General features: G+C 53.5%; 1 protein-coding gene across 1 annotated transcript; it reads right to left on the bottom strand.

Annotated features, from left to right (window-relative positions):
- Positions 1 to 12,533: 12,533 nt before the first annotated feature.
- On the bottom strand, positions 12,534 to 22,020 carry LOC111148746. Its single transcript, XM_022505535.1, has 6 exons — positions 21,914 to 22,020; positions 20,511 to 20,610; positions 18,710 to 18,871; positions 17,133 to 17,240; positions 15,864 to 15,998; positions 12,534 to 12,731 (listed from the first exon to the last, which is right to left on the bottom strand). The coding sequence occupies exons 1-6, from the start codon at positions 22,018 to 22,020 to the stop codon at positions 12,534 to 12,536; spliced, it is 810 nt and encodes a 269-aa protein (XP_022361243.1).
- Positions 22,021 to 24,074: the final 2,054 nt, after the last annotated feature.

Raw genomic sequence — 24,074 nt, 5'->3', positions numbered from 1 at the left:
CCTCTTCCTGCACTGCTTTGACCCGGAGGCTGGCTGGGCTGTCTGGGTGGAGGGGTCTGGAGGAGGCTGCTGCCGGACCACAGGTTTGGAGATTAGGGTCTCAGCCTCCAGCAAAGGAGCTGGGCACATAGGAACTGGACCCCCTCTGTCTCCCAGCATTTAGGGCTGGGCTCTGTGGCCCACGTGACTCATAGTTGAACTTTCCCAGGCTGGCCAGGCCCTGGGTGTGCTCCCAGGAGGACCCCACATTATTACATACAGTGCGGCCCCAACACACCTTTCTCACCCCCTTGCTCCCTCACTTCCCCACTTCCTTAAGTCATGAACTTAAGAGGATGGTTTCAAGTGCGAGAACCTTCCCTGTGCTTCCCCATCTCACAGCCTTTGCTCCTCGGGTGCACCTGTTTCCCAGGCTCTGTGTGAAGCCCTCCCAGATGGCTGGGCTGGACATGAATTCCTCTGAATGTCCTCCACTCTGTCCATTGTTCTTCTATGGTGTGGATCCCTCGTGGCTGTGACCTGTCAGGGGCAGGAGGATATGATAATTATAGGTATGGACAGTGGCATCAAGAATATTCGTGTTGTGATTCTCCTGTAATAGCTCTTAGGCAAGCCACTCCTCCCTGCGCCTCAGTTTCCTTGTCTGTAAAGTGGGAGTATTTGTACCCATTTCGGTCAGTTGCAAAGACTAAATGAGATGACCCTGAAAAGCACTTGATACCGTCCTTAGTATCCAGTAAGTGCCCAATATATGTGGGCTTTGCACGGTAGAAGGGCCTGAGTCTTTTTTATCCTTGTGTGACTAAGCCTGAAGGGAGCAAGATAAGAATGATCCTTGGGAAGCCCAGGAACCCACAGGGTTCTAAGTGCTTCACCTCTGTGCTCTCGCCGTCCTCCTGGCTTCTCCCCACTCCTTCATGCGGAGCTGCCACTCTGAGCTGGAAAGCTGGTTGAGATACAAACCTGTGTGTCCTTCCCTGCTGGGGAAGATCTGGAAGAATCAGAGCTGGAGATGGAGTTAGCCCCCCTCCCCTCCCCAACCCCGGTCTCCTGGGAGCCTCCCTGTCTCCCCCACCTCCCATCCCTGCCCCCCCACTCCCCGCTGGGGGCAGGGTGGAAGAAGAGCCTTTATTTTGCAGAAAAGATATTTCCAGGAAAAACAATGGAAGTTGGGAGATTTGAGAATGGGGAGGCAGGTCTGGCTGAACGGGAGAACATTCTGGATTGGGGGAAGGGGTGGAAGCAGGTGTCCCAGAACAGGGGCACTTCTCACTCTGGCATCACCTGCTGGCACCGCCCAAGGGAACACAGGATCTTGACCTAGCTGGTGAAGATCCCTTCTGTCCCTCCCTTCAAGGCACTGTGTATATTAGGTCAAGGAGCGCAGCAACAGCACCAGAGGCCGTCCACTCAACACTCCCAAAGATTCACTGCAGGTCTGATGGGCGGATGCACGACCTGCTCGGATACGCACATCTGTGCACAAAACGGACGAAAACCACTGCCCTCACTCAGCCTCCATTGTCTTGGGGATGTCACCACTAAACCCACTGCCCAGGACCACACTACCCCAAAAGGGTTGGCGGAGGATGGGGTGGGAACCCCCTGCCCCCCGCCAAACAGTTGAGATTTAATTTTCCACCAGCCCCAGGAGAGGGGACACCCAGTGAGAGTTAACTTTACTGTGGGAAAGACGAAAGGACTGTGATCTTCCTTGTAACCTCAAAGTGGGGTCCAGGCTGCTCAGGCTTTCCAAGTGTGAGACAAGGCAATCTGGGAGAGAGAGAAATTTATCAGGCTAGGTTTACCCCACATCTCTGCTCACTTCTCAGATTAAACAGGACTCACAGCCCCAGGAGGGTGATAGATGGCCCAGGGCTCTAGCCGACTGCCCATCCATGTGTTCCCCTAGGTCTGGGGTTTGAGAGCTAACATGTCTTCAGCTCGGAGAGCAAATGTTGGACCCCAGCAACCCCCGGGGCCAGGGGGCGAGTGCTATCAGGCTTCCACGGGAGGAGAGAGCAGTGGGTGTGGTTTATAGAAAGCTGAGGCCCAGGCAGGGTAGGGGTCCTGGGACTGGTGGGAGCTGCCAGTCCCGACCCGGTCCTCGCCATGCTGATGTGGGGCAGAGAGCCCAGCTCCTGGACAGTGTGTCCCAGTTATGAGACTGGACTGAAGCCTCATGGACAGATGCAGAGCCAGATGCCTGCCCAGCCCTGCCCAGATGCCTGACCCCAGGAATAATAAGCAGGTCATAAATGTTCATTTTTTCCAGTGAAATTTTGGGGTGATTTCTTACATAGCCTTAGATGACTAAGACAGCCCTTCTTGCTCTCAGCCACAGTCTACTCCTCTGTGAAATGGGGTTAATGATACTTGTATTTCTGGGTTGCTTTGTGGGTGAGTGACCCCTGTTGCTTCCTCAGGCTCCCTCTGGAGACACAGTAGGGGTTCCACCCCACCATCCTAAGTACTGCTGTAGTCAGACAAGATAATGTCTAATTGCAAATTCTGGCAAGTGCTAGGACAAAAAGCAGACAGGGTGTGGTGGGAGCCCGTAACTGAGGGCCCTGGTCTCATCTGGAGGGGAGGGAATTCTTCTCAGAGGAGGTGAGTTTTGGGCTGAAGTCTCAAGGATGAGTTAGTGGAGGTGACATTTGTCCTTCTCTTCCCTGCCCCCAGCATTCGTCTCTTTCTCAGCACTTTGTGATTCTGTCCTGCCGTGGATCACAGGGCATGATGACTGCTGTGTGCCTGCCTCGGGGCAGATCCCAGAGCACAGGGACTAGGTGAGGACAGTGTGCTGAGTTGGGGGTACACAGCACGTACTGCTATGGTTGGGCCAGAGACGGGCCTGCAGGGATGAGGAGTGAGTGCGCAGAATAGGGAAGTGTGCAGGGTCGGGGAAGGCCACATGGGCATGACCTGGCAGCCGGCCGGCGGGTGTGGAGTGGCAGGACAGAGGGTCTGGGGTGACACCGAGATGTGCCCGCCCAGGGGAAGGAGCCATGGGGGAGTCAGCGCGAGACAGTACAGCCTCAGTGAGCCCAAGCAGAGCTCAGGGCCTGAGAGAGTCCCGTGAATGGCATCTCCCAGGACATGAAGAATAGAAAAGCTCAGGGCTCTGTGATCCCTGGAAACTCTCTAGGCCTCTGGAGAGCCTGTGTTTACAGATAATGGAGCTCCTCTGCCCGGACCCCAGAGGCCCCCCGCCCCCCAAGCTCCGCCAGGGAGAACGCGAAGTGCAGCAGAAACACAGAGCAGCTTTCCTGGATCATCTGTTGTCCTCAAAGATTTTGGCAGGGAGAAAACATGCTATTTTTTTTTCTTTTTTCTTTTTTTGGTACAAGAATAACATATTATGAAACATAAATGCGAATTAGCTTGTATAAAATTTTCCAATGAAACACAAATGTGCAAAGATGTTCGGTTCCCCTCAGGCCTGAGCACCAGGTCCCTGAAAAAAGTCTGGGTTCACTCTCCTCGGTCATGAGAGGCATTTAGGGGAAAGTTCTAGAAACTTTATTCAGAAAAAGTGCCCTAGCGCCGAGGTCAGCCAGATTTGGGTTGTGCCACCTGGGGGCTGTGTGACCTGGAACGAGTCACTGTGCCTCTCTGAGTTGAAGTATTCATTTCTTAGAAAAACCCTGTCCCTCCCAGAAGAAGTTGGAGCCCATGTTCCTCTCAGATTGGCTTTTCCACTCATGATTCTCGTCTTCTCACCACTTGCTGAAGGAGAATTAAAATGGGTGCATCTTCTAGGTGGCAGCATTTTGGCCAGAATAATTTCTTATATGAGATTACAGGAAAAAGGTGAAACCCAAGATGACAGGAATATGGGCGCACCCCTGTCCCCTACTGTGTCCTATCCGGGACTTGATAGCAAAATTCAATATAATAGGATAGTAAAAATCCTATAACGGTCTTAGATGAATTTTCTGAAAACTTTTAAAATGATATGCTAATTCTTTTTTTTAAAAGATTTTAGTTATTTATTTGACAGAGAGAAAGAAGGAGAGAGAGAGCACAAGCAGGGGGAATAGCAGAGGGAGAGGAAGCAGGCTCCCTGCTCAGCAGAGAGCCCAATGAGGGACTTGAACCCAGGACCCTGGGATCATGACCTGGGCTGAATGCAGATAGACGTTTAACCAACTGAACCGTCTGGTCACCACAAATGATGTGCTATTCTATGTGAACTGGAACAAAACAATTTGAGAGCTCCTGACCTCCATAAGCCAATTTTCTAGAGAGTGTAGGATCTTATTTTTAGTCAAATCTTCCCAAACCCATCCTCTAGGTAATCTATCCAGCCGTTTGTGAATACATTAGTAATGGACAGGAATGTAAATATTAAATATAAATATGCATGCTCATACACACACACACACACACACACACACACACACACACACACGGGGTCCATCCCATTTTCCTATTCCCTTCCACCCCATCCATCCCAGTTCTATGTGTTAAGAGCCATGAGGCCCGAGAAGCTCGAACGAGAACAAGGCTCTGCTGGGTCCCCAGAGATGGGCACCATCCTGGGTCTGGGGATGCTGGCAGCCCCCAGCTCCCTTTTCCCCTCATTCCTTGGTAGTATCCCAGGGTGACTAGCTTCAGCATCCTTGTGATCTGTGATGCTGTGGAGAGTGGGGTCAGGGAGCTCTTCCCTGCACAGTTCCCCTGGAGAGCTCCTAAGCTCTTGGCCAGTTTATTAGGGCTCCCCCGGGGAAGTAGTGGGCCCTGAGCAGAAGACACGATGACCCTGAGGACCAAGTGGTAGCCAAGATTCCTCTGCCCCCCTGTGGACCCCTCACTTTTGTCTCCTCCCTGTTCCTTAAAAGTTTCACTTAGAGATTCACTCCTTTGTTTAAGACATACATTCATTCATCATTACACTGAGTCTAGAAGGAGACTGTGCCGGACTGCACACTGGGGCTGGGGCAGGTGGTGAGGATGAAGCCCTGTCTGGTAGACCCAAAGCTAATATAATGCTATATGTCACATCTACCTTAATAAAAGACACATAAAAACAAACATAGAAACAGAAAAAGATTAGCCTTTCTCTTGAGAACGTCTCCTTCCAGTGGGGGAGTGTAAGCGTAAATGACTAAGAGACATCTACAAGCAAGCAGGTGCAACAGAGAAACTTTCTACCAGAAGCTGGGAGCCCCCAGGTGGGCTCTGCTCTCTCTGCCTATGGCAGGGACAGCTGGGGAGGCTTCCTGGAGGAGGTGAGGCTGGAAGTGGCAGGGGCGGGGCAGAAGGGACCTCCCGAAGATCACACACTCAGACTGCAGCTTATCCCCCTGCACAGGCCACTCCACGCCCCGCCCCCCGCATCTTGAGCTTGGGGTTGCTCTGGCTGGAGGCATTGCTTCTCCCAGGTCACAGCCTCTGAGCAGAGCCCCTGGACGCTGAAGGCTGGGAGCCATCTCAGAGTCACATCCCCAAAGGAGGAGGATTCCAAGCTCCGTGCTCAGAACAAAGGAGACAGCACTTCACTGTGAACGGGGATCCCCGGGGATCTTGCTAAAATGCCTTTCTCACAAGTCCCAGGGGATGCCCCGGTTGTAGGTCCTTGGAGCACACTTGGGGTGGCAGGGGTCTGCACACGCTCTCTCCATTCCCTCTGGAACTGTTAGAGATTGGAACGACTCCTGCTCTAGTTCTCGATTCTCGCTTATGTGTCCTTTAAGGAGACAGCTACGGGTCTTGTCCCCTGGGCTGTGCAACCTTAGGCGAGCGTTTCACCTCTCTGAGCCTCTCCCCTCGTCTGGAAAGTGGGGACTCTCGCTCTCAGGGTTGGAAGGCTGACCACCCACAGCCAGCATCCAGCACCTGTTAGCTTCTGTTCTTCATGTTCTTTTTGTTACCAAACCGTTCCCAGTTACAAGGACAATTGTTCCATTTGGAGCCAATGGACTGGGGCTCCCAGCCCTACTCAACCACTAAGTGGCCACGCGACCTTGGACCAGTCACATCCCCATGGAGCTGCAGCTTCCCTTTCTGGAATATGGGACCCAGAAACTGATACTTCCCAGCTCCTGACTTGTAGGGAGGACGTGGGGAGGTACAGTGGCCTGTAAGCAGCATTCTGGTTCTGCATTGGCAGGTGCTCACTGCGGGCATACCATGGGAGCCCAGCTCTCCTGATTCACTCACGCGCCTCTCCCATCCCTGGCTCTGCACCAAGCCCAGCAGGCATGGAGGCTGAGGAACCACAGAGCGGCAGCTCCAGCCCTCGTGTGTCCCGTTCCATGGTGCTGGAGAGCAGCTGGGAACCCAGGGCTCCCACTGTCTGCATTCAGAATGCAGAGCCTCACACAGCACCGAGCAGTGCAGACAACCCACGCAGCTGGTGGCCAGGAACAAGGGGGCACCAAAGGGCATGGAGATGCCTCATAACAGCAGTGGGGTGCATGCTGGGGCCAGGAACACAAGCCTTGAAGTAGCCCAGCTGTTCCCAGGCCAAGAGCAGGACTGGGCAGGACATCGCTCCCTGGGTGGGGGGCTGGGAGTGAAGGCTGGAAGGTCTGGCGCCTTTGTAGCAGGGCCCGTGGCAAGATAGCTCCTTCCATATGTTTCCTGTCATCCCCATCCGGCCACCTTCCTTACCTGGGGAATGGAACTCAGCATAAGACACCACATTTTAAGTCTAGAGACTGATGGGGACTAATTCAGAGTTGAGCCAGAGTCCCTGAACTTGGAGGAAAGACAGTATTCAGGGAGCCAAAAACCCTGTCTTCAGTTTTGAAGATGGTCCTGTAGGTGGGTGAGTTGACAGCCAGCCTTTTTCTCAGGGACACCAAAGGAAGTATCAGTGAAATGCCAAGAAGAGTTAGTGTCCAGTAGTCTTTCCATTTTTTCAGTAAAGCTTTCTTTCTCTAGTTATAAAAGTGAAACATGGGGGCGCCTGGATGGCTCAGTCTGTTATGTGTCTGCCTTCGGTTGGGGTCCTGATCCTGGGGTCTTGGGATCGAGTCCTGCATGGGGCTTCCTCCCTCTCTGTCAAATAAAAAAAGAAAATCTTTAAAGAAAAAAAAGTGAATCATGCTCATTGCAGAAGCTCCAGAAAATATACATACAAAAGCATGAAAAAGAAAACGAAAGATTAGAGTCCTGGGATCCAAAGCTAACCATGGTAAACATGGCAGAACAGAGCCCTTAGCCTCTTCTGACCATCCCAGCACTCCTTAGGAACACAGTTCATGCCCATCAGGTGGACTGGCTCCCCACACACTGGTGATGGTTGGGTTGCAGGGATCATGGAATTTGAAGGAGGTGCAGGTGTGTCCAGCAGCTGTTGCTATGATACTGTGTAACCAACGACCTTGGCTTCACTGGCTGGCAATTATAAGCATTTATTTCTCATTCAGGGTTGGCAGGTATAGTCTCCCCTTGGCAGAGCTCACTGGTGATAAGTCCCATTGCGGGTGAGGGTTGGTGGGGGTGGGGGGAATCATGTTTTCAGCTTCTGATTATGTCATAATGCACTAATAGCCTATTGGCCAAAACGAGTCACATGGTCAACCTCGAATCAAGAGATGGAGAGGAGTCCTCGGCGCACTATGAGCCTCTGGCAAGCCCGTGGAAGTAGACACCGCCGCGGGGGAGGGGACACCTGGGACCTCTGACTTGATGTCTTGCACTAGGTGGATATTAACGCCCCCTCCTCCCGAGGGCCATGACGCTCCCGCTCAGAAGCACTAGTTTAGTACATATCCTTCCACTCTTTTATACAGAGGACTTTAACCAAATTTGGCTTGGATTCTATTTTTTTAGATCCCTATAGAATTTTTTACCGAATGGGCTTAGATTCTATTTTTCAAATCCCTCCTTTTTTTTTTTCACTGAACTTTACATCCTATATTCATCCTTATACTATGTTTGAAAACACGTAACAATGGCTGCAGAATTATAAAATCACGACGTTTGGGCATTATTGGCTGAACTCTTCCTCTGAGATACTGAGGTCGTGTGCAGTTTGGTTACTTCAAGTAACGATGCGATGGACGTCTTGGTCTAAACACTCCGCGGGTACCTGTAACCGGCGTTTCTGGGTTTTGCCCGCCCAGCGTCAGGGCCCACCTCCCTGTGATCACAGTGGCCTGGTGTCCCTTCGGGGGAGCCACATGTCCCCTTCTTTCAGCCCATGTAGTTTATAACGCATTAGCACCAGCTCCAGAGGACGGAACCTAGTCATAAATGATGTACCACCTCACTTAAACTCAAAAATTTGACCCAGGCCTGGCCAATCAGAGGATGGATCTCCCCCTAGTTACAGAGATTAGTTGAGGATTGGATGCATCGCCCAAGCCTGGCCAATCAGGGATTTGTTTATAGAGAGACACCTGACCCAAGACGAGCCAATCAGAGTGAACCCTGGGACTTGCCCTGGGACTTACTGTCAAGGGGCCTTCTCTCGTTCTTCCTCTGACCTCCGCTTTGGAGAATGCGGAGCCGGGGTTGTTTACCTGGAACCGGAGAATGAAGCCAAGAGGTAGAACAGAGCCCAGAGACCGAATTCTGTCGACTTTGAGCCCCTGATCAAGCTGTGCCTGAAGCTAGAGTCCTTGGCCTTTCAGTTTTATAAGCCAGTGCATTCCCTTTTTGGCTTAAGTGAAGTTGAGTTGGGCTCTCTGTCAATTTTGAACCAAATAGCTCTGTTTTTTTTTAGATTAAATTTCTTGGCTTGGAATTATGGAGCCAAAGGACATAAACATTTTTTTAAGCCCCTTGAGACCTCCAGTCGAATTGCTTTCCAGAAAGTTTATGCAAACAGTGTAAAGGTTTAGACACTAGCCTATCTTATAAGCATTAGCGTATTACCTTAATTTTTTCTTATGGGCAGAAATTATGTGATTTAATCTTATTTTTAGTGAGGTGAAAAGTGTTTCTTTTTTTTTTAAGATTTTATTTATTTGAGAGACAGAGATCACAAGTAGGCAGAGAGGCAGGCAGAGAGAGAGGGGGAAGCAGGTTCTCCCGCTGAGCAGAGAGCCCGATGTGGGGCTCCATCCCAGGACCCTGGGATCATGACCCGAGCGGAAGGTAGAGGCTTAACCCACTGAGCTACCCAGGCGCCCAAATGTTTCATGTTTATAGGCCATTTTTATTTTGTGATTTTCTGAATATGAACAATTGTCTTTTTCTTACTTTGTGAGCACTCTTTAAATATCAAAATCATTGATCCTTTTCCAGATGTAGCATCATTTCCCCCCAGTTTATTGTCTTCAGATATTTTGATGTGTTCCAAGGTAGATGCATTTTTAATTTTTTAAAAGATTTTATTTATTTATTTGACAGATCACAAATAGGCAGAGAGGCAGGCGGGGGGGTGGGGAGGCAGGCTCCCCGCTGAGCAGAGAGCCCGATGCGGGGCTCCATCCCCGGACCCCGAGATCATAACCTGGGCCGAAGGCAGAGGCTCAACCCACTGAGCCACCCAGGCGCCCCACATTTTAAATTTTTATGCAGTCAGATTATTTTCAGGTTTCCCTTCTGTGGCTTTCGTGCTTCCTGACTGAACAGCAGGTCAACACAGACCAGATTTTCTTTTTTTTTTTGGCATTTACACACCCAGTATTTCTTACCCTGACGTGGGAGAGCCCTCTCATTGCAACTGCCCCAGTTCTTACTAAGAATGCAGATTCCTGGGCCCCCCACCCAGAATCAGCATCTCTGAAAACAGGCTCTAGGTATCTCCATGGTTAGCAAGTGTCGTGGTGGTTTAAGGAACATGGAAGTTGGAAAGCAACCACCCAATGGAACTGGAATGTCCTACTGTATATGGTCTAAAAAGAGGACATAATTTTATTTTCCTATCACACAGCCAATTTCTTCAGCACCAGCCACTTGTCAATAACACAACTTTCCCAGGATGGTCTGTAGGAAGAATTTTCTCACACTGGGAGTTACTTAAAGCTGAAGTCCGTTGGCAGATAATGAGCTCACGGTCTCACAGAGTGTCCAAGCCCTGGGCCACCTGGTGTCTTGGGGTCTCAGGGTCTAAACGGGCAGTCAAATGAAGTGACATTTCATAAGGAACTCAAACCCCTGCTTTTTTCTCCAAATGCACTTGAAGGTCTCTTTGCAGCTAACATGGGACCCAAGAGAAAGCATTTGAAAATGTATGAGGTTGGGGCTGAGACAGCTGTTGGCCATGAAAGCCCAGAAAGCACGAACCCCAGTGTTGCGGGACATGCCTGCAGAAGCACCGCTGAGCCCAGCGCCCCTTCTGTTGATTTCGTGACCCAAGCCCCTCATGGGGAAGGCTGGGAGCTCCTAAAACATTGGGCTGCCCGTTGCAAATGCGGACTGATGCCCAGGCCCCTGCCACCCCAGGCATATGTTCTGATCGTCGTCCTCCCTGAGGAGTGTGACAGAACACCAGGAGCAGACCTACAAATGCACGACCGGTGCCCAGCATGCAAATGGCAGGGGACAGGCGGACAAGAGCCCCCTTCCCTCATGGGCCCTCACAGACAAAGCCAGGAAGCCAGAGAACCATGCCCTGGGCATATAGAAGGGTGTATGTCCAGTCCCTACCAGGAGGTTAGACAGGGTGGGGACTGTCACGCAGCCCCATCATGCCGAGGGGACACTGAAGTCCGGCCAGGGGGAGCTGGTGCTCCAGGAGGAGCAGAGCCAGGCTAGGCATTGAGAATTTGCCATTATTCTAAAGCAGCGGTTCCCAAACTGTGGCCCTGGGCCCTGCGGCATCCGCCTCTCTTGGGGACGTATTAGAGATGCAAATTCTAAGGCCTCTAAGACCCCAGATTGTGCCATCAGAAGCTCTGGGCGGCCACACTCTGTTTTCACAAGCCTTCTTGAGGATGGTTCGAATCTAAGAATCACTGGGCTGGCGTGTGTCCACAATACAGGGAGAGTGATGGGTCACTTTAGATCTCCCTGGAAAGCCGATGTCATGGCAAGAAGAACTGAGAAACATTAAGAATCTGAGAGGCTCCTTGCAAGGGATGGAATGAATGAGTCCTCCCACCCCAGATTCACATGGTAAAATCCTAACCCCCAGTGTCTTAGGAGGAGAGGCCTCGGGGAGGGGAGGAGGTCACAAGGGCAGATCCTCCATGAGTGGGATTAGTGCCCTGATAAGAATGAGCCCACAGAGCTGTGTCGCCCACCACGTGAGGGCACAAGGAGAAGACTGCTGTCTATGAACCGGAAGCAGACGCTCACCAGACTGTCGGTCTCCCCAAGTGTGAGAAATAAATGTCTGTTGTTTTAAGGCCCCAGTCTGGGCTCCTGGGATAGCCACCCAGGAGGACTAGGACATCCTTATGTGTGGCCTCCGGACCCAAGTCCAAACCTCGTAGCCTGGCCTGTGGACCCATGAGGGTCCTGCAGTCCATGTTCTCACCAGAACTGAAAGCTCCTCCCCTCGTGTTCCCTTCTGCTTCTGAGCCCTCCCATGACCTTGGCCTTCTCAAACCCAACCAAAAGCCCGACCAAAAGCAAGCTTCCGCCTCGTTTCTTCTTTGTTTAAACTGCTTGTAGGGACGCGACCACACTCAGCCCGAGGGTACGAGGGTACGGAACTTCCTTCACTGATTCCGCAGCCAAATCCTTCTCACACTCCCAACCTTCCCTCCCTCAGAGCCTCCTGTCCCCTCTCCTGTCCCTGCTGGAAAACAGCGACCCTCGGTGTTTGTTGACCGCACAGCAGCATCTTTTCTGAAACTGAGAGTTAGTTTGCGGACCACTGTTCGCAGCTCGCAGGTTGCTCTTGACCGTCAACTTTTACCCAAACCGATAGACTGATGCAGACCTCCGGAGGTGAATTCTTTCCAGGGCTGTAGGGTTGCTAGGAGGATTCCACGCCGTGACACAATAAAACCAAACCAGGGCCTTCCAGGTAGACCAAGCTGTCCCGGCCCTGGTCTAAGAATGTCAGACTGGGGAGGGGTCTCCCTTAGACACACTCTCACCCAATCTTACAGGTGGCAAAGCAGCCTGGAGAGAGGCTTTGCCTGGCCAAGGTGTCTCTGGGAGCAGCATTCGTTCCAGGCAGCTCTGGGAAAGGCGGGAGGTCTCACTCGGTATCCAGCTTCTGAGAACCAGTGACGAGATGCCTCCAAGAGACAAACCCAGTAGCCCCAGTCTGCTGTGCTCCCCAGTCTGCCATGCTCCCCAATCAGCTGTGGAAGAGGCGAACTCCCATGCCTCCCACAGCCCTGGGTGGCTCTGTAGGAGAGTTCCTGTGATTTGGATGTTCCTAAAAGCTAGACATCTATCCCAAGTTCTTCTCAGACAAAACCGCTGCTGGCTGTGAGCATGCGGCCTCCAACCCGGGACCTCCCACCTGACTGCCGCTTGCAACCCAGGAACCCGCTTCTCTTTTCCCCAGTCCCAGCCTCCACGCCTGCTAATCCCCCAGGATGGGCAACAGTGCCCCCCACCCCCAGACTCCCTCCCACCCCGTTGGTGGGGGCGCTGTGGTGAGAAAAAGAGGCTGGACAGGAAGGAAGATGGTCTTGATGTTGGTGGGGCGTGTGTGGCTGCTGGCTGGCTCAGCTCGAGCTGGAGCACTCCGAAGTCTGGGTGCCTGGAAGGGGAGTTCTTGGGACCGAATCTTGATCCCTTGGGTATTTCCTGAAGGAGCTGCGGTATCTTCTGGGGTTCTTGAGACGGTCCCCTGACCAGCATACTCTGGGTTCCATGAGCAGTGAGATAAATTTCACTGTCTCCATTTTGTCCAACATAAATTCCTGGGAGGAAAAAGAAATTTCTCTCACTTTCCGGTGCTTTGGCACCCCCTTCCCAAGGACCAAAGCACCCTCGGAGGCTACCTACACTTCCATTAACTCTCAAAGTGCCCTGCAAAGGAGGTGGTATCAGTGATTCTTGGCCACTATGCAAACTGAGGCTCAGAGAGGTTAAGTGACTTGCCTGGAGCTGCACAGCCCAGGGCTGGCAAAGCAGGCAAAGTCCAAGTCCTGCTGTGGCTTCCTGATTGCAGTTGCTAGCCTCTTTTCACTGCTTCCTCCGGGAAGCCCACCCCGTCTGCCCCCAGGCTCCCTCTCTGAGAGGCATTCATTTCTTAAAGACCTTCCACCTCCAGCTCTTTACTTAGCACAATGCTGAGCACATGTGGGCGACTCAGTAAGTCTTGGTTGAGTGATTGTTTCAGGAGACCCCCGGCACCCCCTGACATCACCGTGTAATTTCTTCCTTTTTCCTGGGAGGAAGATGAAATTAACGCGGTGTGACTATTTAGACAAATGTGCCCTTATTGAAAACGAAACCATATCACAACATGAATATGAATAACATGAGTTGTGCCCCAGGGGATGCCAACAACGTGAATGGTGTCCCTGGAGCCGTGCCGCGGAGCAGCCCTGACGCTGTCTGAGAGCTCCTGAGAAGTCCTCCAACAGAGAGGCAGGCTTTCCGACTGTGGGCTGTTGCCACGGCAACCCGGGGGCAGGGACTCACCCCTTTGGTGTTCCAGAGGAAAGGAGCATCTTGTGTTTGGACGTCCCCCCTGAGCCTGCCTCAAGTAAGGACAGCTAGCTGTGACCTAGAACAAGGCCAGTATTGAGGATGGCCCACAGCAGAGCATGGAAAGGGTGAGTCCTGGCTGATCCAGGGAGCCTCGGGTCACACCATGCCTGAAGCCCACCCGGCCACAGAGCTTTGTGGTGATGCTTCGCATGATCCAAACATACCCCGTTAGAAGAGTCAAACCACCTCAAAAAAAGAGCAAACTTGGAGGACTCCCATCTCCTCATTTCAAAATTACAAATCATTACAAAGCTCCAGTAATCGAGACACTGTGATATTGGCATAGGATAGACATCCAGACCAATGCAATAGAATTGAGGGTCCAGAAATTTACCTTCACGTTTGTAGGCAATTGATTTGTGACAAGGGAGAGGAGACAGTTCAAGAAGAAAAGATAGCGGTTTTTTCCCCAATAGATGGTATGGGGACTACGGAACATCTTTATGCAAAAGAATGAAATCGGACCCTATATCCCATACCGTATACATAAGTTAACTAAAAATGGATCATAAACCTAAATGTTAGAGCAAAAACTATACATTTCTTATTAGAAAGCTTAGGTGTAAATCTTCGTGACTTGGGATAATAGTTTTTGCAATGTGATGTGCTGTGGTAAGGACAAGTAGCCCAAGGGAAGAAAATAGCTCAGCTGGATTTCATCCAAATTAAAAGCTCTTGTTCTTCAAAGAACACTATCAAATGAAAAGACAACCCACAGAAGGGGAGAAAATATTTGCAAACACATATATCTGATAAGGGACTTCTACCTAGAATATATCTTAGAACGCAACAATTTAAAAAAAAACCCAAATAATCCGATTTAGAAATAGGCAACGGATCGGAGTAGATGTTTCTTCAAAGAAGAATTTAAACAGCCAATAAGCGCGTGAAAGACACTTAGCGTCATCAGTCGCCAGTGGCTCGCGAAGCGAAACCCCAGTGAGATACGACTTCACACCCTGTGGGATGGCTGAGTTGTGAAAGACAGACCACACCGGGTGTGGACAGGATGTGGAGGAAGTGGAACCCCCGCACGCCGATCGTGGGATCGTGCGATCTCGCAGCCACTCTGGAAAACAGTTTGGCAGTTTCCCAAAATGTTAAATATACAGTTACCATACGACTCAGCGATTCCACTCCAAGGTATCTAGCCAAGATAACGGAACATACATGTCCATGCTAAAACCCATATGTGAATGTTCACAGCAGCGTTATTAACAATAGCTGAAAACCCGGAAACAACCCAAAGGCCCATCAGTGGATCCACTGGTCCACACAGCGGCGTATTATCTAGCCCTAAAAAGGAATGAAGTATGGATTCGTTCTATGACGTGGATCGACCTTGAAATCATTATGCTAAGGGGAAGAAACCAGATGCAGAATGTATCTTTTTGGGGTGAAGAACTCTTCTGGACAGCAGTGACGGTTGCCGGGGTCTGACTGAGCTGAAAACCTGAAAGTGTATGCTTTAAGAGGGAAGATGTTATGGCACGGGAATTGTGTCCCAGTAAAGGTATTATTGAAAAGAAAGGGGGCACCTGGGTGGCTCAGTGTGTTAAAGCCTCTGCCTTTGGCTCAGGTCATGATCCCAGGGTCCTGGGATGGAGCCCCACATCGGGCTCTCTGCTCAGCAGGGAGCCTGCTTCCTCCTCTCTCTACCTGCCTCTCTGCCTACTTGTGATACCTGTCAAATAAATAAATAAAGTCTTAAAAAAAGAAAAGAAAAGAAAAGAATGAAGACGTGCTCTGTGGTCAGTAGAAGCCAGTCTGCCGACACACTGTCTGTACTGCACATTGGCATCTGGCGGGCGGGGGGCTGGTCCCGGGGAGGGGGGGTCAGTGTAAAGGGGAAGCTCTGGGGACTTGACCCAGAGTCTGAGGTTTCCACTGAAGAGGCTCCCTTGGCCATTGAAATGTGTCCACCCAGAGTGCATGTGAGTGTGAATGTGTGACCACACCCATGGGCATCTCTGTGTCTGCGGGTGTGTCATGTGTAACGTTAGGCATGTAGAGAGCACATGAACGTCCGTGTGACTGTGTGTGTGTGTGTGTGTGTGTGTGTGTGTGTGTGTGTGTGTGTGTGAGACACGTGCCGGGGGGACCACAAAGAAATACCAGGCAGAGCTAGGAGTTCCGTTACAGCTGCCTCCAATCCTGCATCAAATGGGAGCTCGTTCCAAGTTTGTTGAGTGACTAACAGACACCCCAAGACCCACTGCCCCAGGAGCCTGCATAGCCACGGGCGGGCTCATGGGGCTAAACGTGAATGCACCATGAGCTGCGGCTCAGGAGGGGCGGAGATTGGACACCAGCCTGGGGCGGCAGGGAGGTCTCACCTGAATCAGGTCGAGCTTCGAGAAGAGGCCCATGCTCTCCGGTGAGCGGTGGGCGGAGGCGGAGTGGTGGGCGGAGGAGGAGCACTGCCGGACCATGTTGTTGATGATCCTTTGCAGGTCGTTGAGCAGCTGGTTCTGCAGGAGGAGAAGGTGGAGGAGGACGAGGTTCTGGTCCTCTCCCAGCACCCCCCGCCCCCCGACCCCCAGCTCACTCGGGCCGGAAAAGCCACCTTCTCAGCCTGCTCTGTGCCCCACTCCCAGAGGGCCTTGCTTGCATCCCCCAACTCCAGCGCCGGAGCATCCTCCCTGCCATGGGGGACATTGAACCAACTTCCCAGAGGGTTCTCCTGGCTAGAGACCCCTGCAGGCCACACCAGGGGCAGGGCCTGGGAAGGGTCATGAGGGAACCGGGAGCCCCTCACTCTGGGCAGCCCTGGAGTCCTAGACTTAAGGTCTTCAGGGCTGTGGCCAGCGGTGGTGGCCTTGCTTTCCATCTTAAAGAGAAAGATCCAGAAGGGGCTCGATAAACAGTAGCCAGTCTACTCCCTTGCTAAGCCCCTTGGCTGGAGGTCAGCAACGTGTAGATCCCAGCCCTCATGTCTTCCAAATTAGGATCGCCTGGTGCCTGAGAAGGCACTCTGACACACTCTGTCTGGGTGGAGCGTGCCCCAGGCCTTGGTCCTGGTGTCTTCCCAGCAGCCCCTGCGGCTGGGAGGTCAGAGGCTCTGGTTTTAGTGAGGACCCAGGGGCCAGAGGTTAACCAGTCCCCATTCCAAAGGCCAGGAAGGAATAGCTCAAAGGCTTAAGCCCAGAAATCCTGGCCCCTGGTCGTGGACATGTCGTGGCCATGACTTACTCTTTCTGAACATTACTTTTTTTATCTGTGAAATAGACACAGGTAAAAATCCGCCAACATTTAGGAGTGCCTGTCCCGGATGAGGTCTGTCCTGGGTTAGGGGGCTAAGCACTGCCTGGAACGACCATGGAGACGTAGGAATTACTGAAGATAGTGCCTAGTAACCACTCACTTAAATGCCACTGTTCTGTTATTAACCACAGGCATTACAGAAGGACTGGGCGAGCACACCCAGCTTATGCCAAGCCCTGGAACTGGGCTGGGGATCCCAGCTCTGGTTCTTGTCAGGGGTGTGAGGGTGTGGGGGGGGGGGGGGTGGGGGTGGGGGGTGTGAGTTTGTGGGGGGTGATGCTTACTGAGGAGACAGCAGCCCCCAGCCCTGCCCTCACCCCCATCCCGCAGATCAGACTCACATTGTAGCTGTCCATGTCCTTTTGGGGGGTGACACGGTGTCCCAACCCCCACAGCTTCCACTCACGATGACAGCGCTTCTGCAGCTGGCACAGCTGAATCTTGAGGCTCTGTGATGGGAGAGGCGTGTCACCCGGTGCAGCAAACTCTGCTGGGGCGTCTGCCCTGGGACTGGTCCAGAGGTGCTCACAGCCCCGGCAGGGGGGAAGGGGTGGGGGGGAGGGGGATGCTGAGCCAGGGTGGGGGCGGGTGGAGGGGAAAGCTCTGGGCCTCTCAGCTGTTCAAGGTACCAGGAAAGGCCCGAAAAGGCCTGTCCAGGCTGACTGAGGTTTGAATGTTGACTCATGGCCCCCAGAGCCCCTTTTCCTCCAGTAACCAGAGCCAAGAGTCTGTGCCCTTGTGGCCCCGAGGGCTGCTGGGAGGGCATGCGGAGTAAGGCCGTGGACGGCCTCCTGTGACCCAGCCTGCTCCTGCTGTGTTGGCTGCACCCTGACGAGGCCCCGTGGGGCTTCAGTTCGGCATGGGACATATGCAGGTGTCCTCACTTCGCATCTTAATCTCCTCCCATGGAAAGTGGGCACAAGAGTGCAACTGGGTCTAAGATGCGAAATTTAAGGTGGTGTAGGAACACTCAGCGTATGCTTAAAATGAAGACAAATTAATTAAGATAAATAATATCTTAATCCAATGTTTTTAGAAGATCAAAGTTAATAGAAAGTATCCACGATGGACAAAATATTAAAATTTTACATAAAGATGGGCTCCAATCAGCACCTGAATGCTCACCTAACTCATCTCCCCTTGTCTCAGCCCTAGGAATTAAAGCACTTAGCTCTAGGTGCTGGCGTGAGATTTAAATGAGATAAAGCAGGTAAACTGAGGCTAGCCCCGTCCTGCCCAATCCTGAAGGGTCTGGCTCTCCAGAGGGGAAAAAGGTGCAAGGTGGTGTAGGTTTTCAGTGCGACCACTAGGGGACAGAGACTCTCCGCAAACATCACACAATGGTCCTTTACAAGAATCAACCCACCCTCAGCCTTTCTATCCAAGTCCCCTTTCCCCTCCCAGCCCCCCGGCCCCAGGATGCAAATTCATCCAGCCAGGCCTTTGCCTGGGCACTTTCTCCTGGCTGGAGTGCCCGGACCTCCTGGCTGAAGTTCTGTTTATTATAAGATTAACCAAAAAGGAAAGAGAGGTGACTTCTTGGGGCACCGCATCGCCGTTTGACAGATAGAGAAGCTGAAGCTCAGAGAGGGGCCACCCTTGCCCAGGGTCATGCAGCTAGTCAGAGACTGACATGTAATTGGAACCCGGTCTGTTTGAGTCTAGAATTTGTGTCTTTTCTCCCACCAAGAACACCTTTTGAACATAAGCCAAGCTTCAGGAAAGACCCCGAGTCAGCCAGCAGAAGGGGAGAGAAAGGGATCCAGAACAAGGCTCTGGAGTGACAGCGCCACCCAGACCCTCCCAACAGCCCACCGCTGCTCCGAGCCTTCCCCCAGAGGTGCAGAGGGAAGGGGGACTCTTCTACCCCCAGTCCTATGGGCTAAGGGCAACAGACCAGGCTGCAGATAGCTGTTACCGGGATAAGAGCCCTGTGGCTCTCCTCTAGAGACTCCAGCCTCTGGTGGAAGACCTGGCTCATCTTGGAGAAGGCTTCCAGATGCTCCTGGATGTCCTGGCTGATTGTGAAGAGTTGCCCATAGTGCTCCACCATGGCCCCCACCAGGGCCTCATCTGGTACCTCTCGCTCCTCCCCTTCATTGTGGCCTAGGGAGACAATGCCGTGGTGGGATGAGCGGGTGCAGAGAGCCCAGCCCTCACCTGTGTCCTGCCTGGGCGATACCACCAATGTGTCGGAGGGGGGACTTCTGCCGAGGCCCTGCAATTCCAGTGGCGGACCCACAGATGAGAGGCGCCAGAAGAGCCCGTGCGGGGCTTAGCCCAGAACAGCAGGACGGGTCCAGCAACTGGCCAGCTCCCTCACCCACCGCCTGCCTGTTCAAGAGATGCATTAACATTTGAAAGGTGCCCTACCAGCCAAGAACCCAGATTCTGAAGCCAGGAGCCCCAGTGAGACAGGAGATGGTCTCCAAGGACCTGGAGCCTTCACCCCTCCTTGGCTTGGTGCTCAAAACTTTTTGGTGCTACTCAACCTTCCAGTCACATCTCCCAGCAGCCCCTGCCAAGTTCTGGTGCTGCAGCACACTGGAACGCACCATGCCCAAGTTCACCTTGCAGGGCTGTGGCTCCAACCTACGTTCATGCTGTTCCCTCTCCCTGCAATGCTGTTCCCCATTGCTGAACTCGCTGGAGCCCCATGAGAGGCCACCTCTTCCTTGAAGCCTTCCCTGATATCCAGAACAGTTTGGGGGGCCTCTCGTCGCTCCACAGCATTCAGTGCAGCGGCCCTGAAGTCAGACCAGAGTCTGAGACCCAGCCCCACCACTTCCTGGCTGGGCATTTTGGGCATGTTCCTTAACCTCTCTGAGCCTAGGTAACACAATTCTCAGAAGCTCACACAGAGAGGTAAAAAAGTTTTCCAAAGAGGTGAGCACAAAGTGAGTTAATAGTCATTAGTAAATGGTGGTAGTTAATAAATGGTAAGAATTATTCTTATTATTGATGATGTTGAGATAATGATGATAAAAATACATGTTTGATTGCCTTCCGTTTCCTAAAAAGCTTCTGGCACTGACAACAGGCTCTGGTACTAATCGCAATAAAACAAAACACAAAGGCCATTTCTGGTGTCTGTGTAATTTTAGCTGATAATAGCAAAACAAACAAACAAACAAAAACACAAAACCAAAGACGCACAAAATAATAGCAATCCTAGCTAACATGGACTGGGTGTTAGCTGAATGCCGGACTCTGAGCTACAGGCTCATGAAGGATGAGTTCATCCGATCTGCATAATGGGTGCTGTTCCCCTTGTACAGATCAAGAGACCAGGACCTTGGGGACACCTGGGGGGCTCAGTCAGTTAAGCGACTGCCTTCTGCTCAGATTATGATGCCAAGGTCCTGGGATCGAGCCCTGCTCTGCGGAGAGCCTGCTTCTCCCTCTCCTGCTTCTCCCCCTGCTTGTGCTGTCTCCTTCTCTGTCAACTATATAAAATATTTAAAAAGAAGGAAGGAAGGAAGGAAGGTAGGTAGGTAAGGAGGAAGGGAGGAAGGAAGGAAAAGACAAGGACCTCGAGAACTTCCGCGGGCCACACCAGTGGCTCTGGTGGCGCCGGGGTTCACAGGCAGACTCGCTCGGCACCTGTCCCCTTTCGGACCCCTGTGGCATCGGCTTTTGTGGGTCCTCCTCCTGCAGATGAGGTCAAGTCTCACACCGCGCCCTAGTCCCGAGGCTGGGATGTGGCAGCTGAGATGAACCGAACCGGCATACATACCCTTAGGGATTATCTCAAGGACCTTAATCAGATAGTCTTCAAAAAGTTTGTGCTTCTCGACCTCTCTCTTCAGCTTCCTCTGCCTGCAGAGACATTTCAGGGACAGCAAGACATGGTTTAGAGTCCCTGAGGTCATGACCTCTTGCAAGGCCATTCTGCGTGGATCTCTGGCTCAGACCTGCACTGGACGGGCCCGCCACCCCCACCCCCATCAGTGGGCTGCTGACTTAAGCCTCCCCACCCCATGTCCTGATGAGAAACTGAGCCACAGGCAGTTCAAAGAACTGCCATGATAGGGCATGAGGAAGGAGCACCAGGGAGAGGGGAGTTCAGTCTTTCTGCTGTGGGATGGGGTCCTACGGGTCCTCCCTTAGATGCTGGTCTGAGTCCCCCTCTCCCTGCAGCCACCAGCTGGTGACCTGGCCAGGTGCTTCTGCTCTGCGCTTGGCTAGCCCATCTGTAGCAACAGTAACGTCAGCCCTCCCTGCCCCCTGCCCAGGTCGGCCGGGACCATGTGTGGGGCCCCCAGCACATAGCAAGGAGAGACTGGGGACCCTAGCACCCCCAGAGGGGAGACAACCATGTGCCACCGCCCAGCCATGCTTGACTCTCAGGCGAACCCCTGAGCAAGCTGAGTCTCCAGTCTGTCGCCTGCTCTGTGCCCAGTCAAGTCAGTGGTCAAGGGCAGAGGCAGAGTGGGACCTGCCCCCGTCAGAGGCAGCGCTTCCAGGGACTGCGGTGGCCTCTCTGAATGACTGCTCAGGGACCCAGGGCAGGCCTCTCCACCTCTCGGGCCTCACTTTTTCATCCATACGGTCCTGGAAAAGGCAGGGAAAAGCCATTTTCCCTACAAATACTGTGCGGACCCTGCACACCGTGGGGCTAAACCTTAGTGGGGTCAGGAAGCCCTGACAGGATCTGATGGGAGGCTTGGAACTTTGCTCCACAAACTCGCTCACAGCCACGTCCTTTGCATCTGATTCAGGCTTTCATGGGGCAGCCCGAAACTGATGGGCTGCCCCATAAAAGCCCCAGGGGTGAGGACCAGGGTCTCCGCATGAGGCGGGTGGGGGGAGCTGACAGCTTCACTGGTTGACTTGAGAGGGGTGAACTGACAGGTGCAGGGGATGGCTCCCCACAGCCAGGCTTCCGGGATGGGAGACTAAGCCCAGAGTGGGCCTGGGAGGGCCCAAGATCTGAGCTCGAAGGACCAGAGCCAAGCCCCCACCCCCTCCCCACTGATGCCCCTCCTGTTTCCAGGGATCGCTCCCCGCCTTGTCCCTTCCCTGCCTGGCCCTGCTGTTCGCTCAGCCCCAGCCACCTAGCTCCGTGTCAGCGCTGCTGGGCATGGGGCCGGGGCCCAGTGGGGCCTGAGACCTCTCGTACTTTGCCTGGAGCTGGCCGAGTTCCTGCAACAGCTCCTGCAGGTCCCTATCCTTGTCGCTGGCAACGCTCGGGCCAGCCCCCTGGCTGGTGTCCACGGCCACCAGCATCGCCCCTCACCACTCTGGCCGCACAGGAGGACGAGGTCACATGGGCTAGGTGGGAAGACTGGTCAGCACTCTCTCTCCCGACCTTCCCAATGGCCCCCCAGAAGCCAGTCACGTTCCCAGTTCGTGGAAAAGGAAACGGAGGCTCAGAAAGGGTCTGTGACCAACTCAGGGACACACAGCAGGGCTGGATCTGAACTTGAGGCTTGTCGAACCCGACGTTGGGGGTCTTCCAACAGGTGCCGGAGAGAGTCCCAGGGTCAGGGCTGGGTCTGACTCAGAAGACAGTGTGCACAGGGCGGGGACACCTTGGTGGCCTCTCCTATCCACCCGCCCTCACCCATTTATGCCTTCAGTGACATCACATATTCTGAGCGTGTGGAGAGTTCATCAAAGGGGAGTGGAGGCTGAGACAGACACTTTGAATGAGCTCATGGTCAGGCAGGGAAGGCGGCCTAGGTAACAGGTAGTTTCTACGAGGCCTTGTGAAGTGCTCCTGGACCATCTGCCCAAGTCTTGTTCCCAGTTATGGCCCAAAGGAGAAGAACGTCTCCCTAAGCCTGACATTCATTGGCTATCTGCTGGACCAGCCGCAGCACAGGGGTCGGAGCAGGGAGAGAAGGGGCAGGGCTTCGTGGTGGGCCTTTCCAGCCTTGAACATGACTCTGGGATACAAGCAGCATGTGGAAGGAAGAGGGGGCCCAGCTGACTCCCTCCAGGCTCCAGGAGCTCAAAGCCATGGCCACTGGGCCATGACATCATAATGCTGGTCTCTGTCCATTGCAGGACCCACCTGTGGGTAAAGAGCCACCTTCTCTGTGGCCTACGCCTGCCTCCTTGGTTCAGTTCGCAAAGACAAGGGGGAGAGGCATCGGTGACCCCAGGGGGGACTCGAGCTACTTTTTGTCCTTTCTTTCAGGCTGGTCATTCTTAAGACCCCTACTTGGTGGGCTCCCCAGATCCCACTGGCGTGTCCCTGTTATCTCCTTCTACCTGAGAGTGGGTGGCTAGAGCTTGTGCCCTTCCCCAGCGAGGGCACTCAGCAACCCGAACGGGCTCAGCTCTGCCAGTGGCTCAGAACCACACCTGGCCCAGAGCAGGGGAGAGGGCAAGGTGAAGGAGGCTTCAGGTCCTCAACCTGGGACCTGCCCCTGCCTTATGGCTTGGCCCTGGTACCTGCTGTTGGAGTCTGTGGGCCTGTGGCCTTTGGGGGATCTGGGCCTGCTGCCCACCCCTGATGCCCCAACTGGCTGTCTAGGCCTTCCCCCAACAAAGGGCTCCATTCCATCAGAGCCAGGGCCTCCACAGAGGGCAGCCTGGGGAGTCACCACGGGAGGATGGGGTTCACTGAGAAGAATGCTGAGGGAAGGGAGGTAGCAGGGTGAGGGCAAAGGCGGAAGGAGGAGCGGGGGGAGGGGGGCGGGCTGGAAGGGAGACTAAGGCAACACCAGGGCCTGGGGCCACAGCTGAAAGGGCGCTGGGCAGGGGCGGGGATAGGGACCTATGCAGGGGCGCACACATCAGCAGGCGACGGAGCCAGTCCCTGCCGGCCCAGGAGTCCCTGAGCAGGTCTCAAGGGAGCGGTCGGCCCTCCATGGTCCTAGAACCTCTGGAACATTTGAGGAGCTTCAGTGGAGGCATGAAGGTTCGGGAGCTGCGTTCGTGCGTGGGGACGGCCGGTACCCACAGAGGTCTGCGGTCCAGGGTCGTCCAGACTCCGAACCCGCCTGGGGAGGGGAGGAGGGCTGGAGGAAGTCCTCCCCGAGTTGACAATGTCGGAGGTGGTCCCTGAGGATAAGAAGGAGCCGGGGAGGGTCATCCCGGTGGAGAAACAGCTGGGAAAGTTCAGAAGCACCAAATAGCATCCATGGCCTGTGGGAGCTACAGGCAGATGCTTAGAGGAGAAGGGCAGGGAGAGGGTGGTGTGGCTGCCACCGGAGAAGCCATCCAGGTGTACGGGCCGGGCTCTCCGCGTGCCTGCGACGGAAACTAACAGGCTTCTCTGGGCAACGACGGCCGCGGGACAGGTACGAGGGAGGCCACAGAATCAGAAGAGC

Source organism: Enhydra lutris, unplaced genomic scaffold, assembly GCF_002288905.1.
Source record: "Enhydra lutris kenyoni isolate GAN:26980312 unplaced genomic scaffold, ASM228890v2 scaffoldscaffold20, whole genome shotgun sequence".
NCBI classification, from domain to species: Eukaryota; Metazoa; Chordata; class Mammalia; order Carnivora; family Mustelidae; genus Enhydra; species Enhydra lutris.
The sequence above is the reverse complement of the archived record's forward strand: the minus strand, read 5'-3'. Positions and strand labels throughout refer to the sequence as shown.